The sequence below is a fragment of the Bradysia coprophila genome, chromosome II (genome assembly GCF_014529535.1).
Source record: "Bradysia coprophila strain Holo2 chromosome II, BU_Bcop_v1, whole genome shotgun sequence".
In the NCBI taxonomy this organism is placed as follows: Eukaryota; Metazoa; Arthropoda; class Insecta; order Diptera; family Sciaridae; genus Bradysia; species Bradysia coprophila.
Window position 1 is genome coordinate 10,405,169 of NC_050735.1, and position 20,697 is coordinate 10,425,865.

The 20,697-nt window shown below is 34.9% G+C and overlaps 2 protein-coding genes across 14 annotated transcripts in view; one reads left to right on the plus strand and one right to left on the minus strand.

The window, feature by feature from the left end:
• LOC119072068 (uncharacterized protein CG43867) overlaps window positions 1–20,697 on the minus strand; it is a 178,504-nt gene that overhangs the window by 46,696 nt on the left and 111,111 nt on the right. For 2 of the 12 annotated variants that reach the window (XM_037177281.1, XM_037177266.1), the window contains exon 1: window positions 11,772–12,488. The exons of 9 other annotated variants lie outside the window; for them this stretch is intronic. In XM_037177281.1, coding sequence (XP_037033176.1) covers window positions 11,772–11,930 — 159 coding nt within the window. In that variant the 5' untranslated portion in view covers window positions 11,931–12,488. Of the gene's footprint in view, window positions 1–11,771; window positions 12,490–20,697 lie in introns of those variants that run through there. One more of the 12 variants, XM_037177273.1, reaches the window with a different exon arrangement.
• Window positions 1,058–2,781, plus strand: LOC119072166 (vitellogenin-like). Of its 2 annotated transcripts, none has more exons than XM_037177331.1 (4): window positions 1,058–1,194; window positions 1,252–2,253; window positions 2,315–2,491; window positions 2,547–2,781. In XM_037177331.1, exons 1-4 carry the CDS (start codon window positions 1,161–1,163, stop codon window positions 2,711–2,713), a joined length of 1,380 nt encoding a protein of 459 aa, XP_037033226.1. In that variant the 5' UTR covers window positions 1,058–1,160; the 3' UTR covers window positions 2,714–2,781. The 2 variants fall into 2 exon arrangements, with proteins under 2 accessions (XP_037033226.1, XP_037033230.1); XM_037177335.1 differs by having other exon boundaries at window positions 2,553–2,778.

Sequence of the window (20,697 nt, forward strand, 5' to 3'; positions counted from 1 at the left end):
AAATAAACTGGTCTTCTGTCCTCTCGCTCTTAACGTACCACGTTGATAGAGAAGCAAATACTTTGACAAGTACCCCAAGGCAAGCTATAATAACTAGTCTTCGGTTTTCTCGCTCTGATCATAACAGTCTATCGAAAATTTCGATTGCTGCATCTGTCAGAAAACTAGGACCAAAATACGTTTTCATAGTCTCGTTTGTGTTATCCTTAAAACTCTTAAAAATCTGTCAAATTGTTTTTATTAGAATGAACTAACTGTAGTAAAGAACGCGCTGTTTTCCATACTTGTATCGAAATGGGTGTTATTATGCGACTACATATTAGCGGAGTCACGTGGGTAAAACTCCATTTCGACAAAAGCATCGAACCAGATTTTGATTGAATGATTGTCTTTATTGCAAAACCTATTTATTGGAAAACATTTTCCAATATTTTCTTACATTTTCCCAAGTTTTTCCACTAATACTTTTTGAGAAATGTGTAAAAATTTGGGTAAAATGATAAAGTGCTTTATCGCAAAAGTGCATCTTGCAACGTGTTGCCCAATGTAGATTTTGGTGACAATAGTCACAAACTTTCCTAAATTCGAACGTGTGCTATAAAAATTAGCTTGTGCAACGAGGTGCACAGTACACACTATACTTTGTTCAGATTCGATTAAATTCAGAGTAAAACTTTCATTGCTCGTGTTGCATTGAAAATGTCTCCCATACAACTTCAATCGGAATTGAATTTAATATTTCAATTCCAGATAGGGTATGAGTAGCCATTGTGATTGTGTTATGGTTAATTGTTCCAAAATCTGTCGAATAGCGAGTGGAATAAAATGTATGAAGTTACTTTATCACACTAGTGCGAAAAAGACAAAATTGAAATCACTGAAAAAGTTGTCATTTCGTTATCAAAGTAGAAAAGAACGTTTTATAACTGTTGACACCACATAACTCGCTTAATGCATGATACGTGATCACTCAGTTGAGCCAGTCAACCTAGTCCCTTGTGAATTATCTTGCAACTACGTCAGATACAGCGACAATTTATTACAAAATCAGCGAAAAAATAACAAATAATAGGACTCGTCAGCCGATTCAAATAATTTATAATGAAGTGCTGCTATTCTCATCAGTATTCTAGTCGTTGAGTGGACGATAATACAACGGTATGAATCGTGCAATAATATTAACAGTGGCATTGAGTGAGTGCAAATAGAAATCTTCAAACGAAATATCGATTGAAATTCCATATTTTTTAGTCGGTTTGGTGGCTGGCAACGGTGCCTGGGAACGAAACAAAGAGTATACATACAAGCTACTGGGGAGAACATTAAAACCATCCCCGGAATCAAATAACAAGTTTGTTGGTGTTATTTCCCGGGCCTATTTGACAATACGACCACAGTCTGACAATCTCTTAATTGGGCAAATTAGTCGAGCTGAGTATGGGAAAGTGAATGAAACTCTAACCGAGGAATGGATTTCCAATTTGGATAGTAGGATATTGAACAACTGGCCGTTGAATAAGCCATTCAAAGTTCATTTGGAAAATGGTGTCATCCGTTCGTTGTCGGTGGATGCCTCACTGACAAATTACGAAGTTAATCAATTGAAAGTGATCATGAGTCAATTCCAAGTTGATTCCAGGGCACAAAATCAAATTCAATTGAGTGAAAATCAACTACCTGAAAAGTATCACAGCACAGCTTTCTACAAGACAATGGAACCACTTGTCACCGGAAATTGCGAAACGGTCTACGAAATTTCAGCAATTCCAGACTATCTCATTCAAGCTCATCCCGAATGGATTCCTGTGCCTGAATTGAAAGGAGCAGGAGATTTTATTCAGATAACCAAATCCAGAAGTCATGTTAATTGTCATGAAACTAGTGGCTACTTACTCGACATGGCAGGTCGCAAAGATTCGAACACAAATGAAATTCACCTAGTCCGAATGAATCTCAGTGCCAACCACAATTTGTATGTCACTGAAGATAGACGCATTGTGGTTTCTGGTTCCTTGGAACGATACACCATTCAATCATCAGTAACTTTCAATAAAGTGAATAACGTTCACGATAACCGCCTAACCTTAACCGATCTTGTCAATGTAACACTAGAATCTGTGGTAGATACGACTGATCGATCTGGGTTTGCACCAGAAAATCTGACGAATCTAAAGAACACAGGAAATTTGGTCTATACTTTCGATTTGGAAGCAAGTATTGCACCCACAAAAAGCAATCCACAACAACTCTTACGTAAATATGCAATCAGCCGAGCAATCAATACATCAAATCAATTTAACATTTTTCCTTTCAGTCTCAACGACTCCAACAAATGATACCAATATCACAGAAACTTGGTCAAGCTGCTGGACTGCATTCCCGTCAGCAGGCTCTATCTGCAAAAATAATTTTAGTCCCGAATATTCGAGCGTCAATACGCGCAGTTGTGGCTTTCTCGGTTTGGGAAAGCAAGCCCTCTGCAAACTGTATTGTAAGTGTAATTGAATCGCGCACGCTGTAGTCGGTTTGTTTTTGATTTGATTTAGTTCCAGGATGTGTGGCCACACCCTGTTACTCGGTATTCATCCATCATACGGAATTGTGTGGATATGCGTTCGGGAACGAATATCCGAGGACAAAAGGTGGTTTTGACGATTGTGCACCAGGATTTTACCGTGCGAGATGTTGTACGGAACAAAGTACTCTTTCATGAAAATTTTTCGTTGTGACGCATAAGCTTTGTATATCCACATAAATGATCATAAATACAGTGAACAGAAACGAATGGAATTGTTTTTTACAATTATCTTACAACAGAAACTAAGAGCCATCGCTTCAATGAATTCTATTTCTCCCTTTTGCTGATTAGAAATTGAAATTCTTTCGCTCAGATCCTCTATATCGTCATAGTTCGTTAAACAAAGCAAGCAACTAATATCCATTCGACGTTGTACGATAATACATCTTCCAGAACCATGGTTCCATAACCATAAGAAGCATAAGAAGGTATGATATGAAAATAATCAGAGCTACATTACTTGCATTGTTTCCTTTTGATGTATGAAATTCTTCAATTGTGGTATAATAATGCAGACAGCGACAACATGAGTGGAATGGGGTGGTATACAAATACATAACATAACAAAGAATGGTATTGTTTCGTAATGGACTTTAAATCCCTTTTTCTTCATGCCATTGTATTACAATTTACAATTTAATTTTCCTAGTATTTGTGAGTCGAAATTTGTATCCACAGTGTTGGAAGCGACAGCTATATGTGCGCCACAAAATATGATTGATGTTGGTTAATGCTATGTTCATTCATAGGCATTGTGGTACATTATTGTGAGGTTTGTGCGAGTAAATTCAATAACGATAACCTACAGCTTGCAGCTATTTAATCTAGGCCTCGACGACAATTTACCATAGACGGTCCCCCATGATCAGTTCAACAGAATTATAAAATCATGAGCTTCAACGACATTCGAGATTTGTATTAAATTTTACCGTAAGAAAACCAAACAGTCTCAAGATTGATTATATTCTTCCGTACAACGATGTTTATTGACTAAAATCTAAACCCGAACAACACGTTCATTTCAATACAGCCATACAGTACGAAGTCGCTTAGAAGGCAGAGCACCGAAACCAAACAAACGAAGAATTAAATTATTTAATAAATTTCAAGCACGAAACTCAAAACCACAAAGGAATTAACCTCGACCTAAACTTTTCAAAGTAAAGTTTAACCTTTGTGAAAACGAATCCATATCCTACCTTCACATACAGCCAGAAGCTGTAAGTGAACAACCCGTTACATTGGAAAATAACGAACGAGAAACATGTAGCTTTTCCGAAAGAAAAACATTTGTATGGAAGCCGTATTTCGCTTAGATGTTTTATAGATACCTCTTCCATAACACTGGGTTATAACTGAAGATGATAGTCGATACGAGAACATTACATTATAATAGTATACAATAAGATATAGGTAAAATAGAGAAGATAGTAGCAAAAGTGGCACACGTGCAAATTATGGTTTTGCAACAAATTTTTTCCCCTGCATTTATTTCAGCAGAATGTTTGCCAGGAGTTTCGTTTCTTTCGAGCTTTAATTTGAATTTTCGTTTCTCTATCATTAAACATAACATGCACATAATGCGTCAGTGAAACTACATAATTTGAGAGTATTTTGAAGATCTGAATACCTGCTGATCATCATATGGTTTCCAAATTTAGTCACTGCATGTCAAGCCAACCGACAAATTTTGTATTGTATTTGTGGAGAATTTATGAATCAATGACCACAATTTACATAGGTGATCGAAACAGTAGTTGAGCGAAGTTCACTCAAAATTCACAGCAAGTGAATACCAGACTACTGCTAGTAACGTAAATCGACTCTTAACGATTATTTAAAGCAACACGAGCGCATGAATGGTCTATTTTATTAAGGACTGGGTGAATGTGTAATGTCATCGTATAGCCAATATGAAGACGTAATTGAGTTCCAAACAAAAAAAAAATTATATTTTTTATCGATGGAGAACCTAATTATAATACACTTGGTCTCGTATCATATGCCAAAAAAAGTTAAAACTTTTTTTATAATCATTTTGAAAGTCACTGAAAACACGAAAATTCGAATCGAAATACAATAGTACATTGAATGACAAGGAGACTTGCCTTCGGCGCGGGCTCCAACTCTCGCACACGGTTGAATTTTTTTACTTTTGCCCCGAGTCGTTCATACTATTTTTTTTGATACCAACATTGAAAATTGATACGTATCGCAAACATCGCAACAAAATGTTGAAATAAAAAGGCATTTAGCCAGAAAATGCGGGGGTCTAGGGGGCGGCAGCCCCCTGGTATATGAAAAATTTAATAATTTAGCCATCACATCAATAACACACACAAAAATTAAGATATAACTAACAAATCATTCAGTAACAAAAAGTATCAACTTTGTATGCTAATTTCAATAAGAACACTGGCGCACAGTGTTTTACAATTTTGATCAAAGTATTCTGCATAATATGAGCGGATTTTGTTGACAACTCGACTCATTTCTCTCATTTTCTGTGACGTCAGTCACTTTCGCTGTTCGTTCAGTTGCGTTCGCTCTTCGTTAAGTACTTTCTCCCCGTGGGATGCATTTTTTTACTTTCGCCCCTCATATGCGGGGCGAAAGTATCATTTTTCAATGTTGGTATCAAAAAAAAATTTTTACATGCTTGCTAAGCGGGGCGAAAAAGAAATGTAAACCCACGGGGCGAAAGCTATCGCTTTCGCCCCTTGAATTTGACATTTCTTACTTTCGCCCTGCTTAGCAAGCATGTAAAACTATATACGTCACTCGGAAAGTATCTCCCTTGTAACGTAATGTACTATTTCATGTGTCGGGGCCGAAAATGAGGGAGTTTCGAGATTTTTCTCGGGTTTTCGACCCCTTACATGAAAATTTTTTTGAGTATCTGTTTTGGACGATTGATTTTAGGCACTTTCGCATGTAGCCCTCACTTCGTTCGGGCTACAACTCGCGAAATTGCCTAAAAACAATCGTCCAAAACAGATACACAAATAACTATTGATGACATACTGTATTTCTATTCGAATTTTCGTGTTTTTAGTGACTTTCAAAATGATTTATACAAAAATTTTAACTTTTTTTGGCATATGATACGAGACAAAGTGTCTTATAATTAGGTTCTCCATCGATAAAAAAAAATTGTTTGGAACTTAATTATAAGGTTTCATGCACCAGAATGACCCGTCGCTGAAACACTTTTATCTTGAGTTTCAGATAGTTGGCCAAATACAAAAATTGAATACTTAAATGCAGACACGGGACGCGACGCATTAGTGAATTATAAGAATAATGAAATTTGCAGCATTTTAAGTCAGGAATTCTAGCATTTGGTAAGGTTGAGGAAGTTCGGACCAGAAGTAACGGATTTCTATCGACCGTTTTTCGTTAAATTTCGTTAATTTTTTCACTTAAAGCCGTTACAACCCTGTTTGTGCAAAATGGCAAAAACGCACCATCAATGGATTTTCAGATTTTTCCATTATTCCTCACGTAATCACGTAGAATTAACAACAATTATTTATAATAACTTCTGGTCTAACTCTGATGAACACGAGTAACACGAGTTCGAAATTTGCAAATCACCATCAATGAGTTAATGATGATGCTATTCGTTCCTATTGTACCGGAAATATTCATCAGACCTTTTACCAACAACTCGGTCGCAAATACACCAAACCTGCTTGGTACAACTGAAATCACAGTTTAAGCCTCTTAACAATAACCACAATTTTAGCCCCACAACATTGCCATTCATAAGTGCTATATTGTCCTCCGAAATGATGTCTAACTGATTTCCTACATCTGAAAATAAACAAAATAATATCCATCGCACATATCCACCGAAAATTCACGCTCCAAGCACATATACACATTATACAATATCATAAATCCCATTGTTGTCTGCTAATAACCTAATAATTTATCTGTCATCCTCGGCACAATAGATTCCCACATACACGCACCTTTCAATACAAAACCATCAATTTACTTTTGATTTCAATGGGAAATTGGGTAGCATTATGCTTCTATTAAGTTTTCCAATCTACGTGTTCGGCCTAAGTGCACACGTTTCATACACAAACACACACCCAACCAGCTCCCCACAAATCTCTAATATTGTCGAACAAAAGCGACCCCGGTTATGAATGGGTGTATGAGAAGCCGTATGAGCTTTATTTTCGCACTATTGTCCGAAATATTATTCATGTGTCTGATCTGTAATATCAAATCAAAATAAGGATGTTCTCGTACCTTCTGGGTGTGGGTTTAAAGATATCAAACATATGTGACGGTACACATCATCAAAATCAATGCTTTTGTCAGTTAATATTACGTATAAAATCAATTGTTTGGCTCCATCAACGCGTGTGTAACAGCAGTCTTTTTTTATTCGCCGTTCATATTACACAAAGTTGAACTAAATTCAGTCACTGCCATAATTTATATAAATTACTGAATTAGCGTGTAGTAGGGTACCGACATGACACCAGTATTCGGCCGAATAAGAATTGTTGTTGGCTTTACTGATTTTATTACAAATATCTTTAAAACAAATATCTGTCTCTTGAATTTTAATTGGATTTAGCATTTAATTAAGTTTTTTTAATGATAATTACGGATATTTAATAAATTATTTAATATTTTTAATTAAATCTCAAAGTCGAAAAACACAAATTCTCTAGTTATCGGCCACAATTTTCAGTGTTCGGCTATTCGGATCTAGTTATCGGCCACATCTGTCAAGCGTCTAATGTTATTAATTTTCATTGATAAAATAATTATTTTCACAGTTAAAACACTTTCTTGTGACTAATTACCTAATATTAATGATGAAAATCACCAAATAGCATTGATTTAACTAGTTTATCGAAACGTTTTTGCAATGAAATGATGAGCCGTTTTTTCATACACGAACACACACAATACATAATGAAACATAAGGAAACACGTTGGATGTATCGTGAATTTGTTTACAATTTTTACATCACCTTGGATGGCTAATAATTCAGCGAATTTTACTTTTTTCGAGTATCCGTTGATGTTTAGTGATATTTGAGGTTCAAAACTAATTAAATATCGAGTAAAAACCGCAAAAACAATGAATCCAAAGTGAATTAAATGTGAAATAAAATGTGGCCGATAACTAGTTTTTGTAGAGAAAACATGTACCCTATTTTCGGCCACAAACAAATTACGTGGATTTAACGGATTTATTGGTGAAAAATGATCAAAATCTATCATTAATCAATGAAATAATCCTTAATTAATTGATTTAAACACATAGCCGCACAGAAAAACTAAATTTTATGCGAAAAATACTTCCTCAAGTAGTGCACTACAATTCTTTGATTGCTTAATAAAAGCGTTTACTTTTGTTCTGTTTGGTGGCATGAATACTTTGCAACAGCAATTAAGAAACTTTAAAATAATTATTGGGACCGATAACTATACACAAATAATCTTAATGCGATACATTTGCTGGAGAAAATAATTTTAATTAATTTATTAATTGATTTAATTGTTTTATTAATTCGTAAAGTCTGAAGTGGCCGATAGCTGGGTGGTGGCCGAATACTGGTGCCCGTACCCTATTCAGGGAAAAAAAATTGTTTACAAAAACAAAACATTGCAATGCAATCAATCACAGCGAACTCCGAACATAAAAAAAAATGCAATCAAGCCACCCCGATAATTTCAGGTTCCAGAGTTAATAACAGAGGAGAAACTTTTTTTCATATTTTATACTGCTACCGTTATTGTTCTGCAGTGGAATGTTTAGAAAACCATCAAATTAGAAATCGGAATGCACGAAACGTTGATATATTTTTTGTACGCTATACGGTCTTTGCAGGAAATGTACAAAACAAATTTACTGCGAGTACGTTTTTGTTTTTGTATTTTAATATCTGCTCATTTAAAAATTGAAAAACATGGTGTTATTAGCCTAGCCAGGAGCCATCATAAAAAAGTTTTTTTTTTATATTTCATCCCATTCTGATCGTATCGTTCAAAGGTCCTCAGTGTGTAATGATGAGTAAATATTTAGTTTAACCTTTCAGAAACGGTTAAGTTGTCGTATTCGCGATGTAATCCTGAAATTCATCGTTTGGCTGAAGCATCGCTTTACTACAGAAGACAAAACAAGTCTTCTATGACTTCGATGACTAGTCTGGAGAGGGATTACGGCGTCACTTCTCTTTTCTCTATTCAATCAAAACTACCGCAGGAGAACGATTCACTATCTCATTGAAAGATGTCGCTGCAACAAAACCAATGTCATCAGAAAAATAATTAATTTTTTACTCGACGGATTTTAGTCAAATAAAATGCCATGACCTCAGGACTCTGGAACAGTAATTATTTTTTAAATCGGTCCTACATCGGGTTGGCGATAAGAGTCTTAAAAAAGGATGTGATGAAACGGCAGCAAACGTTTTTTCAAACCCTTTATCCCCAAGCCGATAAAGGGCCGATTGAAAAACTGATTACAGTTCCGGAGTCCTGAGATTATGTGATACACGATGGCATTTTATTTGTCTAGAATCCGTCGAGCAAAAGTTAATTATTTTGCTGATGACATTGGTTTTGTTGTAGCGACATCTTCCAATGAGATAGTGAATCGTTCTCTATCGGTAGAGTTTTGATTGAATAGAGAAAAAAAAAGTGACGCCGTAATCCCTCTCCGTATGATACCAATGGACGAGTTCGATTTAAGTGTGGGACACAAATACTACATTTCGTACGTACAACATACATTTGAGTCGTGTAAAATTTTACGTTGTACTCGTGCAAAGTATAATGAGTGACAAGACAAATTCAGACATTCGTATAGTTTACGAGTAATACATAAGATTTAACGAATTATATGAACATTCGTCAAAAGATTTGTACGAAATTTAGTACTTACGTCTGACAGTGTCAGTGACAGTGTCAGACTCTGACACGTAAATCGTCCGAACGTCCTGTGCGTAAATTGGTATATTTGTTTTTTTATTCAGTGCACCTTTACTCTCAGTTGAAACGATTGTTTTACCTTTAATAGACGAACAAATTAGACCATAGTGGAAAATTTAAGAATAAAGTCGCGAATTCGTAGAATTTCTAGCGAGACAAAGAACATCGTATCCGGATTTTTGAAAAGCAGGGAATCCTTGCTTCATCATGAGTTGATATCTCACCTCTTTACGAATTGTCGTTTTGGTCGTAGATTCACGTTTTCAATATTATAGCGCTAAAAAGGGTGGTTATGAATGACATACTTCAAATTTTTTGTTTAGGGTCTCGTAGATGCTCGACATCGTCATTCGTCATACATGAGTCTTGTAAGTATTCGTAAGTAGTGTGTACGAATACGAAAAATATTTTAGTGAAAAACGGCATTCAGAATTTCAAATTGTCACAAAATCAATTTGAGAAAGCATCACTAAGGACTAAGGACTAAGAACATAGCAGCAGATAGATAGTGACAGATAAAGTATCCTTTGCTTCCAACCCCTAAGACTTACTTCTTCTAATACTGGAATCTTCCAGTTTTCAAGACGACAATCCCTCAGAATCTGGACAGGGCAATCCCTAAGGATGTGGCCAATGTTTTCAGGTGCTAAACCACAAGAACAGATAGGATCAATTGAACTGTCTATTTTGTGGAAAAGTTATAGTAACTCTAACATATGAAGTACTGATTGGTTGAATTTTCATGCAGACACGGTTTTCGATAGAGAAATGCAGTGGTTCCGTCAATTAACTTAGTCAACCTAACTTTCTAGTGTGTAGTCTACCCTCAATGTTTTTACAAACCAACACAGCAAACTTCATATATAAATAAAGCTTTTCAAAGCTAAAAATAAATGAAATCAAAAGATAAATCACAAATACGGGTCGAGTACACATTTGTGCCGAACATTTTCGAACACGTTTGGTAATTTACATTTGATATTTTATCCAGTGATGTTCGGCTGCTAACACATACAACATATAAATAAAATATAACTACAACAAGCGACGATTTTCCATGTTCACTGTATGCCCTTTCACATCCCACATCAAAACCCAGCCACCAATGAAAATGTCATCAAAAACTTTCCCTACAAAGTTACATAAATCATCGTCGTTATCGATCTTCAAAAGCTATTTATGGTTCGTCATATATGATGTGAAATGGTAAATGATAATCGTATGGCGCTTATGTTGTTTTTGCAAAGCTGATGGTCGCCCTCGTTGCAAACAAATTAAGAAAAATTTGATTAAAAAAAAGTTGAAAAGAATTGAAAAAACAACACATTTTAACTGGGTTCTTTTGAAAGAAAAAAAAAAGTTTCAAAAGTCTAGATTTCCAGACAGACGGCTGATTAACTCTATCTAAAAAATGTTCAATTATAAATCGAAACAATAAATCAACTGCCTAACGAGTAGGTACACTATCTCACAGTATAAATACACAAACGAAGAATGTTTTTACTTGCATCGTTCACTTAACAATAGACAATGTGCAATAAATTACGTTCTAAATTGAAAATGACATCCAGCCTGCGTACACACTACACCGAAAAACAGAAACTATAATAGAAGAAAGTTGGTGGATGCATCTTTCACACAAAGCCCCAAATCAAATATGCCAGCAATTGATGTCGAAATCATTTATCACACCAGAATTTCATTGTATAATCACATCAAAAACAAGTTCATCGACCATTTATCACACATTATTGAATTAACACACATTTTTCTGAAACGAAAGTACATTTAGAGGAGAGAGTGAGTGCGGGACATTGTATAAATTTACTTGCGTTTCGTAAACTATGTAATAAGTGGTTGTTTGTTTGGAGCAGTAAAAGGGGGCAACGAAGTAAAGAAGTAGAAAAAAAAACAGAAAGAAATATTTCTTTCGATAATGTCAGGAAGTGTTACTAAATCAATAAACTTTTCTCCAAACTACATTGCGCTGGGATATTTGGCCGAGAGCCAATAAATGGTATGGGTGAAAGTTTTTCCGATTTTCTTTGTATAGTTTCGGGGTTTTTTATAAGTGGATTTTCAGTTGGAGCTGGCATATAAAACTAACGCAAATGGAACATTGGGAGAATTTAATGTGCGGATTTAGTGCAACGGAAAACTGATATCGTGACAATCAGAAACGATTTTTTTTTGTAACAATTTTTTTTTTGATTGTTATGTCTACCTTTCTCAGCATATCTTCCAAAGATTCCATGTCCAAATTGGAGTAGTTATTATTCACTTGGCTGGAACACGATAGTTTCTTGATCCGTTTGATTGGTGAATTTGTAGCCGATTTGAGGTGGCCCTCCGACGGAACCGCCACTAACACTGGAGTGTCCATTATTCACGTAATCCTCAAATTGGGTAATAAAACATTTAATTTAGGGAAAACGTTTCCGACAAAAAAATATTTTTCTTTTGTGTTTTGTTATCAAAAAATCACCACAAAAATGGTCCGTTTCGCCTTTTCTATATTTTTGTTTTGTTTTTATTATCTTCTGCTTGTTTGTTCTTATGTGCTCGCACAAATTTATGCAGGCTAAACACTTTATGGTAGCACAGCACTTCATAAAACACAGAAATAATCACCATAAAAATTCGCTTAACATTTTCTCAACGAAGAGCATATTATGGCAACCGCACAAATTTTTAATCTGGATCTAGAGCAATTGTGTAAATGTTTCAATAAAAATAATCGTCGAAAAAAAAGGGAAGATCATTTGCCAGCATCCATTCTATCCGTAAATTCCCACTAAAAATACCAAAAAGTTGGTGGCAAGCATTTCTAGCAATAAAAAAAGCGCGCAATCAAATACTTTATGGAAATTCAGACTTTTCATACAAAGCGATAATGATGCGACAATAACATTTAAGAGACAAAATTATGACGACGCGTATAGCAGAAAAGCTGTAACACAACTGACCGTTCCGTACAAATTCGCAGTCGAATACGGTGTGGGAACAGTTATATAAGGGAGAGAGGCGCCGTTCCGTCTCTTTAAGTAAGGGATGAAGAATCTTTCCTGGTTTCCACATTCATATACACACAATATACCGAAAGAGCTGAAAATGTGCGCTGTTCAAATAGGATATTTCTCACGTGCTTGGGAATGATGGTGTTTTGCTTTTGACGAAAGCAGCGAAAGCGCAGGCGTCCAACGGATTTCTCTCATCTGAGAAAATTTTATTGAACGAAGAAGATTGCAGACAATTTCGGTGGCGTGAAAATAAAGGGAAAACACTAAATTGGTGATTATTTGTAATCATTATTAAAATAGACATTGAAAGGCTTAAATGTTTGAGAAATGATTTTTTCCCCAAAGTGAAAATGTTAAGAGATTTCCCTTTTTTTTCTAAAATTATGATTGAAATACACATTTTCATAACGATGTATTTATCATCGGTGGATATATGCTGTTCAAGCACCCGAATGAAGATTAATATTACCGGATTTCTAGGAAAGGATTGTTCATGGATTGATCACACTTTGAAATTAAAAATTCATTTTGATTGCAGAGTGAAATATTAAATGGAAATTGAATTCTTCGCAGTTCGCATATGGTTCCTCTAATTTACATTTTTGAATTTATGCCAGAATGTTGTGTATCAAATTAATCATTTCTGCGATACAGATATTGGATTGTGTCGTGTGATAAATAGGTGCGTATGTATGTGATGATGACGATGAAGTAAAAGTTTGGAAAGCAATTACAATATTAGTTCTATTCTAAGACCCAGACTTTTAAGTGGAAGTCATCAGAAGCGAAATGATAAGATGAATGGAGCGAAGTCACTGATTCCTAAAGTTTGTTATGACAAATGACAAATTATGCTTAAGGATCTTATTAACGAATTCGATTCGAGAACTCGCCAGCGGCTCGTTCAATTTTTAGTTGTCAACTACTTAGGTTCTAGGTCAGATAAGGATATGTTGTGAAACAGTAAGTGCTTGTTAACGCGGACTTGAGTCTTTGTTAATTAGAACTGTCGTTTTGTAGACCGAATAATATCAATCCTCTATTTTAGTTTCATAGACCTAATGTCATCAATCCGAAAAAAAACTACTAAGAATTACTACCCCAATAAGGAAAATCTAATCTACATCCATATACAACTGTTTAGACGAGAAATATGTTGATAGATGGTGTTCTGTCTTGCATATTTAGTGAAGCTTTTTTGATGGTCTTCGAGGGTGAGAACAATGTTTTCCGATTCCTTTATATAAACCTCATCATACCTAACATGGTATATTGGTGCTAGGTATTTAACACCCATCTTAACATATTTTCGAAAGCTTGAGCGAATTCTACCTTCTTTCTATTTTAGTTAGTTTCCTAAGCAACCTACAACTTTGTTTGAGATATTTCTCAATGGTACCCGATGTTCTTCTACTTTCCCTCTTCTTCATTTTTCTCGGGGTTATTGGAAATTGAATTTTGATTGTCCATTATACGATTTTCTAACAGATTCATATTATTGGAAATTAAATTATTTCGTTGTGATTTTCGATTCGCTGTGATTGATGTTTCATTATTGAAATTCGAATAAAAATTAGATGATAAGAGTTTCGATTAAGAGTGATATCGCCAAAACTTGAACCAATTTGAAAACAATGGTTCGGCGATCCAGGCAAGCTATAGCTCGTTTGAATCGTCTTTCAATTCTAAGAAATAAGGATCTTTTAGTTTTTCTGTTAGTTTCCCATTTTCGGAGTGAACACGTGAAAAGTCATAGCATGTCAAGGGGTGGTGAAAACAGTTTTTTTGTGATAGCTCAAGATAGACTTGTTTCTAAAAGTAGAAAATTTGTAGGAATATAGGCCTTGGCAGACCTTCATAAAGAGTATAATCATCGGTATGGGCCGCCACCCGTTCTAGACTTATGACTCAAAATATGGTCAATGTTTGGTCAGTGCTACTGGCTTGCAACAGAATTTATCCGCGGAACTGACTATAGGGTGTTGTAGCTGGACTTACCCTCTTTTATTCCACGTATAAAAAACCCCAGATAAATTCTGTTGCAAGCCATAAAGTTAGTTGAAGTAAAATGTCGCTCCAGGAGACACATATTTTTCAGTGTTTTCAACTTGTTTTTGGTCTTCAAACAGGCTGGAGCGATGGGAATGAAATAAACTAAATCAAAATTACATGTTCAGTTCGAAATTGTCCTAAACCGAGCGATCATTGGTCTTGAAAATGTTGCTTTCCTCCTTCTTCGTAGAAGGTGGAAAACCTCATTTCTTTTACTTCACAAAATGAACAGAAACTCAATTGCTTGCTACGAATATAGGTTTATTGTAAAGCAGAGATGCGCAGCGTTCGTTTACAGTCAATAAATGGTCACTCAAGATGTAATTTGTGCTTCACAAGAGGTCACACAATATGGAAATGTGTGTAAAATAACGTTTTTTATATGTAAACGAACGCTGCGCATCTCTGCTTTACAATAAACCTATATCAGTTCCGCGGATAAATTCTGTTGCAAGCCAGTAGCACTGACCAAACATTGACCATATTTTGAGTCATAAGTCTAGAACGGGTGGCGGCCCATACCGATGATTATACTCTTTATGAAGGTCTGCCAAAGGCCTATATTGCTACAAATTTTCAACTTTTAGAAACATGTCTATCTTGAGCTATAACAAAAAAACTGTTTTCACCACCCCTTGACATGCTATGACTATGCTATGAAAATGGGAAACTAACAGAAAAACTAAAAGATCCCTATTTCTTAGAATTGAAAGACGATTCTAACGAGCTATAGCTTGCCTGGATCGCCGAACCATTGTATTTATTTTCACCAAAATTGGTTCAAGTTTTGGCGATATCACTCTTAATGACTATCAAGTTGGATATTACGATGTACATTCTACAATAATATAACGGTTTAAGCGCTGATAATTTTCTCCGAATTGAAATTCCCAAAAATAAGCCCTGACTGCAACAAAATGTCTATATAACTGTGTGCACAAACAAATATGTTTGTTAGTCGTTGCAACTTTCTTGTAGCATAACCTTCAAACGAATCTCATCTACGATTACTAAAAAATCGAAAATCCTTCTGTAATTGACGACAACCGAAATTCACTGAGGAAAAAGAGTTGAAAATCTCACCTGTAGCTGGTAATTTTGGCTCCAAGTAATCCACAATAGCTGCTGTAGCGCCGCATAGGTGAGATTTTCAACTCTTTTTCCTCAGTGTAAGTGACAACCCGTTACTCCTCTTGGTAGCCAGGTTCTTACAGTAATTTCTATGTTACTAACAGGGTCAAATGTTTTTCTTGCGCATTGAGAAAATGGCATGGTAAAAAATGATCGTGGAAAATATTTATTTACATGACGAGGGATCAAAAGTTGAAAAGAAGAATTTTCTGATCCGAGGCGAAGCCAAGGTCAATAATAAAACAAAAACATGACTTTTCAGACAACCCTAGTTTTGGTAATGCATACATGCTGTGAGGTCCCAAATGAATTCTCTTCTTTTTCCAAGTGATGTAATAGGCTAATTTAGAACCTTGGGAACTCTAAATCATGTAAGAGTATTTTACATGACCAGGGATAAAGCGACGAAAAGTAGAGTTTATTTGTGAATTTTGTTGATCCGAGGCGTAGCCGAGGTCAATAAACACACTAAAACGAGACTTTTCATTTTGATCCCGAATTATGTAATGCGGATTTTACATGCCTAAGGCGTCGAAAGTAGTGCCCAAACATGAAAAGTACGGGTTTCAACGCATGTTCGATTTTCTTTGTTGATTTATTTTTCATGTTTTTTTTCTGTGTACAGTTCACATGAAAAACGTTGTGTTCACTTCGAAGAATTCCAACTCATGCAAAATATGGACCTATCTTGTCACTGGCCGAAAATTTTACTATCTCGTTTGAATTTCCTATTTTGTCCGCTAGGTAATCAAATAACTATTGTATCAAACGTAAACAAAAAGTTTAGGTTTATAGAACAGGCGTATTGAATATAATAGATACCTTTACGCGCTTGCCATAAAGCCAAATAGTTTCAAAAACGTTTCGTTTAACTAAATCCTCAAACAGATATGACAGCCAGACAGAGACAAGTAGTCAAAACATATGAAATTAAATTTGCTTCATCGGATTGGACAGGTCGGAAAATTCTTTAGTTTGATCCATTTTCGTGAAGCATTTTTTCTCACTTTTTTCGTACGAAAAACCAATTAATCAAATTGAATCCAAATACAATGGAAAACCCAATTTGCTTGATCAAATAAAGACTTCTTTAAAGAGAGTCCTATAAGACTTTTCGGCAAAAGCATTAAATGTACCAAAAATGTCGTTCAAGTTTGATGTAAACACGCTTATTATTAGATTGGTATGTAGCTGTATATCCATCACAAAGAGAACACGAAGGAATGAATAAAATGGATAACATATAACTATACTAATGCAGAACAAACAAAATATATATAACCCAGCTAGTGTAACTGCCACAAGAAGGAAAAAACGAAATCCATCAAAACTTGTGTAATGGCGAATGAGACTAGGCATTCGCTACATGCATGTACGGTTATATTGTAATGACAAAAAGGGTTGTTTTTGTATTAAATAAATACAAAAGTAATTCATTAGACGACCACCTGATGAGATGGGAAAAGCTTTATTGCCTAAGATGATTAACAACGATGATTCCACTATATGTATGAGGTGAGGGTATAAAATGCGGTCATAATTTTATTGGTTTTGTTTATAGACTGGTTGTTTGTATGAAATAATGGATGTGAAATCTACGTGATATTTTTTATATATTAAGCGTTGACCGGCTAAATGGATTTTTTTGTTTTGTCTTGTATTATCCAAAATATTTTTCACTTAATTGAAATTGGTTATCTGTGAGTTATTTTCGTCCTACAAATTTAATACTTACGATGAAAACGAGAATGAAATTAGTTTAATAGATATTGCTAGCAAGATTCGAAGATTTTTTTTGAAAGCGGTTTTGGCTTCTGGGGTTGATAACCTTTCTAAGCACATAGATAAAAGTCCACTGGAAAATGCGTCCGATTTCGGTAGGCTGTTTTTCAAAAGAATCCCTCCCTAGAACTCACACAAACTTCATAATTTTGATAACTGCGGCGTGCTTGGTGGCTGTAACGGTTGCTAACACACTGAATGACTCGTATGACATAACCCAAATACAATGAACATGTAAACCCATGTCTGTCATAAATTTAGGCTTCGTATCAGTTACGCGCCAGACTTTCCTCAGATAGTATATTTGCATACTTCAAGGCTTAGTTCAGAAGCCACGTGGCCTGGTGGCCCAGATCGACCTTGTTATTGACCGTAAAACGGGGACTTCAAACACACAAACACGATTTTGGCCAGTTTAGCTCTATTCGCCACAATTTTTGATCGACCTACCTAATCATCTGTAGGTTCACAAGTGACGTCTCGTTCTAAGAAAAACGTTTGTTAATTTTGACCCTTTTTGCGTGAGGTCCTCTTACCTATTGCAACAGAGTTTTGTAGGTTCAATCTAGTTCTTCATTTGTTTAACCTGTCATAGACGACAAGTATTATTATCGAGTTTATTACTTTCATCGATCAAAGTATTTCCAATGTGTTAATTTCAAATCTTGTACTTCAATTTCTTTAACATGCATTTTACTGTATAAAGAACCATATTACTCAGAGCTTGTCATTATTTTTGTCGTCGTTATCGATAACAGACGAATAGCCGTATGTGACAGGTTTCAGTAAAAATGTCAGAAAAATCGGACTAGTTTCATTTATTTTTACTGAAAACAAATTACTCACTACTTACTCATTCCTTTTTATGCATTGGTAGGTATCGATATATATCTTTGACTCTCGAAAAAACACCAGAGGTCTCCATATAAATGAAAAAGCTTACCTGAAAATGAAAATAAAACAAAGTTTCAGTCAAACACCCTACGAGATAATTTGTTTAATTAAAAAAAATATTTCTCTGATTGAATCGCTTAATCCAAACATTTTATATCAATCAAATTCCACCGAAATATCAACAGAACAAGGATAATAACAAATTTAAATTTTAATGAAAATTTTCTCATTTTCAATCAAATCGGTTGTATATATCAACTAATTGGTACTTAATAAAATATTGATTTTAGCTTGATGGTGCGAGTGCTATGATTGAGTGGTTAAATAAACACAATGTACTTGATGGTGGTGGGAAATTTTTGTTCCATTTACCGTTAATTGGATTAAATCGTAATGGAACAGTTCTGGATTTAGAAGAGTTATTGATGGAATGAACGAACAGTAGACGTTTGGCAATAATGTTTCTGTTTCTGTCATATTTTCGAGAAAGAAATTGGCATAGACACATGATAAAACACAACATAATGAAGTCCGGTTGGACAGACCTATATTTTTTATGTATCATTTTACCTACATATGCTTGTCACATAACCAAAACCAGATACCACCTTATCACCTTATGGGTGGGTCAGGTCCTTTGACTGACTAAGTTATCGAAAGATTCTTTTACCTTAATTTCAAAACTCCATTCTCTACATTAAGGCTCTAATTACATGGAATTATAACATAAAAGTTCATGCTTGTGATGAATTAGTCATATGAGCATAGTTACATAATTACGAGGAAAAGGACGAGATAGTGGTAGATATTTATACGAACTAGCTCCGATAGTTCATGCGTGTCCAAGAACATCACTTTTCTTATTATGGAAAAATAGACTTATGCCCGACGACTTATAATATTCAATCCGAAAGCTATACATAGTTTTGCCGCATACAGTCGCCCAACTTCACAGATCATGTTAGTATCGCATAAATAAAATCCAGCCAAAACATTAGTATACCGAATTTATGCGTATGGTTATCAATGGCTTTCGTTAGTCGAACAATAAGTCAGCTTTTGAAATGCGTACCACGGGCAAACTGTTCATTTTCCAAATGCCTAACTAACATAAATATGCCAGAAAACAGCCCTATCTTAACCGCACAGACCGAAATCGATGAAAACCATTAGCATTTTGTTTCATATCAGCATTGGGCTGTCATAAATATACTTTATAACAACTCCTAACATGCTTCATGCTTTTTCATTTTTTTTCGGTTTTTCTTTTTGTAGAAGTCGGTTATTTACAATTTCATTCTCTGTCAAAGTTTATATATTGTATATACCTATGTGATATCAAAACCGAATCTCCTCTCCTCATTCCTTCGCACAGAAACATTCTTCTTATCCAATAGTGAAATTATGTAAACATGAACTCACAAAACAATTTATTATTGAAATTAAGCGATATTTATTAGTCCCAGTTATGTACGAATGTATACGTGACTACGTAAAATTAATTAAAACTAATTTTCTCCGCTCCAGTCGAAAATGCTGAAATGAGAAATACTCATGCAAGTCAATGCGACTTTCGACAATCCAAAATTCTTATAACGATTTTAACGTATTAATTATGAAAGTTAACAAAACAAAAAAAAAAACGAAAATACAAAAACAAAAAGGAAGTACAGTGAGTAATTCTCTAAAATGTTTGATTTCAGTATATTTAGCTAATCCTTCTGTCACATCTTTTGACAGCTTTTTACGTTTTAGTACGTTCTCTCTCCCAGTAGCAAAAACCCAATCCCAGCAAAAAAAGAAACTATATCGAATGCCGCAAATGCATTTAAAAACGAACATTCGGTGAAATACTTTTTTATCACACCAAATGTTTATCATTTTATACAAATATGTTTATCTTTATAATAAATCAACATCAGTGATGTGCATGTAATTTAAACAAAGCAAAATCAATTGTTTATGTGTTACATTTACATTATGGAAGAGAAATGTCCCATTCTTTTTCCAAATTTGTGTACTCAAGCGAAAGAAATTGTCATTTATTTGCGTTAAATGAATTTTACTAAACAATTCGACGTTATTATCATCTTATTGACATTGAAACTATATAAAAAATAGTAGCTTCCAATCTAGGTACTTTTACTCATCGTGATACGAGATAACAAATTATTTTCCGTGTATTGTACATACCAACTTTCCTGTAAGACAAATCTTACGGTGTTTGTACTTGTCTTCTTTTGCTATGCATAAAAAATGCATATAGATCGT